The sequence below is a fragment of the Eretmochelys imbricata genome, chromosome 13, assembly GCF_965152235.1.
Source record: "Eretmochelys imbricata isolate rEreImb1 chromosome 13, rEreImb1.hap1, whole genome shotgun sequence".
In the NCBI taxonomy this organism is placed as follows: Eukaryota; Metazoa; Chordata; order Testudines; family Cheloniidae; genus Eretmochelys; species Eretmochelys imbricata.
Window position 1 is genome coordinate 5,379,691 of NC_135584.1, and position 2,881 is coordinate 5,382,571.

General features: G+C 43.6%; 1 protein-coding gene across 1 annotated transcript; it reads right to left on the reverse strand.

Annotated features, from left to right (window-relative positions):
- Positions 1-1,552: 1,552 nt before the first annotated feature.
- NPBWR2 (neuropeptides B and W receptor 2) lies at positions 1,553-2,590 on the reverse strand. Its single transcript, XM_077832578.1, has one exon. The coding sequence runs from the start codon at positions 2,588-2,590 to the stop codon at positions 1,553-1,555; it is 1,038 nt and encodes a 345-aa protein (XP_077688704.1).
- Between the last annotated feature and the right edge of the window lie 291 nt (positions 2,591-2,881).

A 2,881-nucleotide genomic window follows, 5' to 3' on the forward strand; every position in this document is an offset into this window, starting at 1 on the left:
TTGCTCCTAGCTTGACCTCTGAATCTTTTGAGTTTCTCCAGGGCTAACAATAAAGCACTCCCGGCTCAGGGCTGTATTGGTTTCAGCTTGGACAGCTTGTCAGCTTGTCAGCACAATTACCCATAGTTTCTGGAGTTCTTCAACACAGCATGAGATTCCAGATCTTTTGAATCTCTCTTTCTCTCTCTGGTCCTGATTCAGGAAAACACACAGGGTGTGTCTACAATGCAATTAAACCCCTGCAGTTGGCCTGTGTTGGCCACCTTGAGCTGCGGGACTATAAAATTGCAGTACAGACGTTCGGGCTCAGGCTGGACCCCGAGCTCTGGGACCCTCGCCGGGTCCCATCTACACTGCAGTTTTATAGCCCACAGCCCGAGTGCTGCGAGCCCAAGTCAGCTTACATGGGCCAGCCATGGGTAAGGCAGTGTACATATGCCCATAGACATGTACTTCACTTGAGCATCATCCATTAATAGGACTACTCACCTGTTTCAAGTTAAGCATTTGCTTGGCTGAATGAAGGTCTCTATGTGCCACCTCTTCTAGGGCTTTCCTTGTGGTTTGCAGCACATCTTTGCTGCAGGGTTACACATCAGGTGACACGAAATTTACAGGGACAAGGAGGATAACACAGAGTTTCTTATAAAAGTTGCTTCTAGTAGAAATGCCAGACACTGTTCAATTTGATTTATTTCATCAAACACTTTAAAGTATATGTCTTTTTAAACATTAAAAAATTAAAAGAAAATTCTTGGCACTGATAATACAGACAGTATTTTTTCTGCAGTCATCACAATATTTGTATATTGTCTTGTTTGGATATTGTAACTTTCAGATGCTTGTTAAATTTTTGGTTTCAATGTGAATCACGTTAGCAATTCAGGAAAGGAGAAATCTTGGGGAAAACAGACTCCCCTCGGAAATCAAATGATCTGCAAGACACGTAAGCACACAGGCAGGGATGCATTTTTTTTTCTCAAATGCACCGTTTTATCTCATCACTAAAATCCATTTTCACAATGTACAACCGTATCTGGCTACACGACATAGAGATTAATAACTCAAAGTTACATTCATCTTTAAAAGGCTTCTCTTTTCCAGGAGCATTATAGCTTCACCCATTGAAGAGACCCCGTTCTTCTGTAATTGTACAGCAGGTGGCAGTGCAAGGCAATGAGATGACAAGAATACAGACTAACACGGCTGCTACTCTGAAACCTATAAGAAGGTTGTCATTCTTTAATATTTCAGGCTTTCCCCCCTAAACAAGATACAATCAAGCAAAAAACAACAAACCAACCCCACAACTTTGAGTGATTGTGAGATTCGTACAAGGAACGTGGAAGATTTATTATTAGAATTGTGAAAAATGCGAGAGAAACAAACACACACACACACACACACACACACATACATATAATTAAACAAACTAAAAGCTTAGTTAAATAGCATAAAGCTTGTCTATTCCTCAGTCATACACTGAAAAGTTTGTAAGGTTGCCCCTGCAAAGCCATGAGAGGGAAGGGAACAGAGAGGCATGGTCCATCTTTTAAGCCGCTCTGCATTCCAGCATCTTTCTGAAACTTTTCCGAAAACTGTCATCCAAGAAAGCATACAAGAAAGGATTCAAGCATGAATTGGCATAGCTCAAACTGGTGATGAAGTAGGAGATACCTATGACTACAGAGGTCTGTGCTAAGTCAGTGGTCAAAGCCACGATGGTGGCCAGGTGGAAGGGGGTCCAGCAGAAGAGGCACACAGCCAGGACGATGAAGACCATAATGGTAACCTTCTTCTTGGCTTTGTCCAGGGCTTTAGCATTTGAATTCAAGTGCATGTTTCTCAGTTTATACAGCATCATGGTATAGAGAATGCAGATGGTGGATACAGGAATGGCAAAGCCAAGGATTAGGGTATAGATCCTGCTGGCCTTGAACCAAAACCTCTCAGGTTTGGGGAAATTGAGACCACAGCTCTTGATCTCCAGGCCATCTACATAGACGTTGGCAAAGATGATGAAAGGGAGAACTATGATGGTGACCAGGGCCCAGATGCACAGACTGACAATTCTGGCTGCTCGATAGGTACGATGGGGCATCCTCTTGGACCGGACAGTGGCCAGGACAACCAGGTACCTGTCTATACTCATCACTGTGAGGAAATAGATGCTAGAGAAGATGTTGTAGTGGTCTATGGACAGGATGATCTTGCAGAGGATTTCTCCAAAGGGCCAGTAGTGCAAGAGATGCTCAGCAATGTTAATGGGTAGGACCAAAGTGAACAAGTCATCAGCTATTGCTAGGTTCAGGATGAACATGTTGGTCACTGTCTTCATCTTAGGGGCCTTGAGGATCACATAGATGACAGCGGTATTGCCTGTGAGCCCCACTGCACAGATCGCAGAGTAAATCACTGGGAGGACCACGTAGAAGTCAGGAGACTGTTCATGGAAGGTGAAGTTGGACCTTGTGCCATTGTCCAAGTACCTGCCATCACTTGTATCATTGCAGGTGGTGTTCAGATTGCTTACCCTGAAATTATTTTCCATGCCTGCTTTCAGGGATAATGAACTGTATTCAGATTTCATTGCAGATCTTTACAGCTTGACAGGGAGAGCACCACATTGATGGTGAAAAGAGGCTCACATTTCAGTTGGACACTGGTTATTTTCTGAAGGAAGGTGGGAACCGTGGCTGGAATTGGATGTCTAGTTCCCTTGTAAAAGTTCAAATTTTTTAGCTCAGCAGTGGCAAAAAGATGCCATTAAACCACCCCCCCGCTGGTGAAATCTGGGGTTCCTCAGACAAATAAGAGAGGGAAATAAAACACACAAGAGCTCTGCAATCTTATGCACATCAGTCTGAGTAGTAGCTTTGCG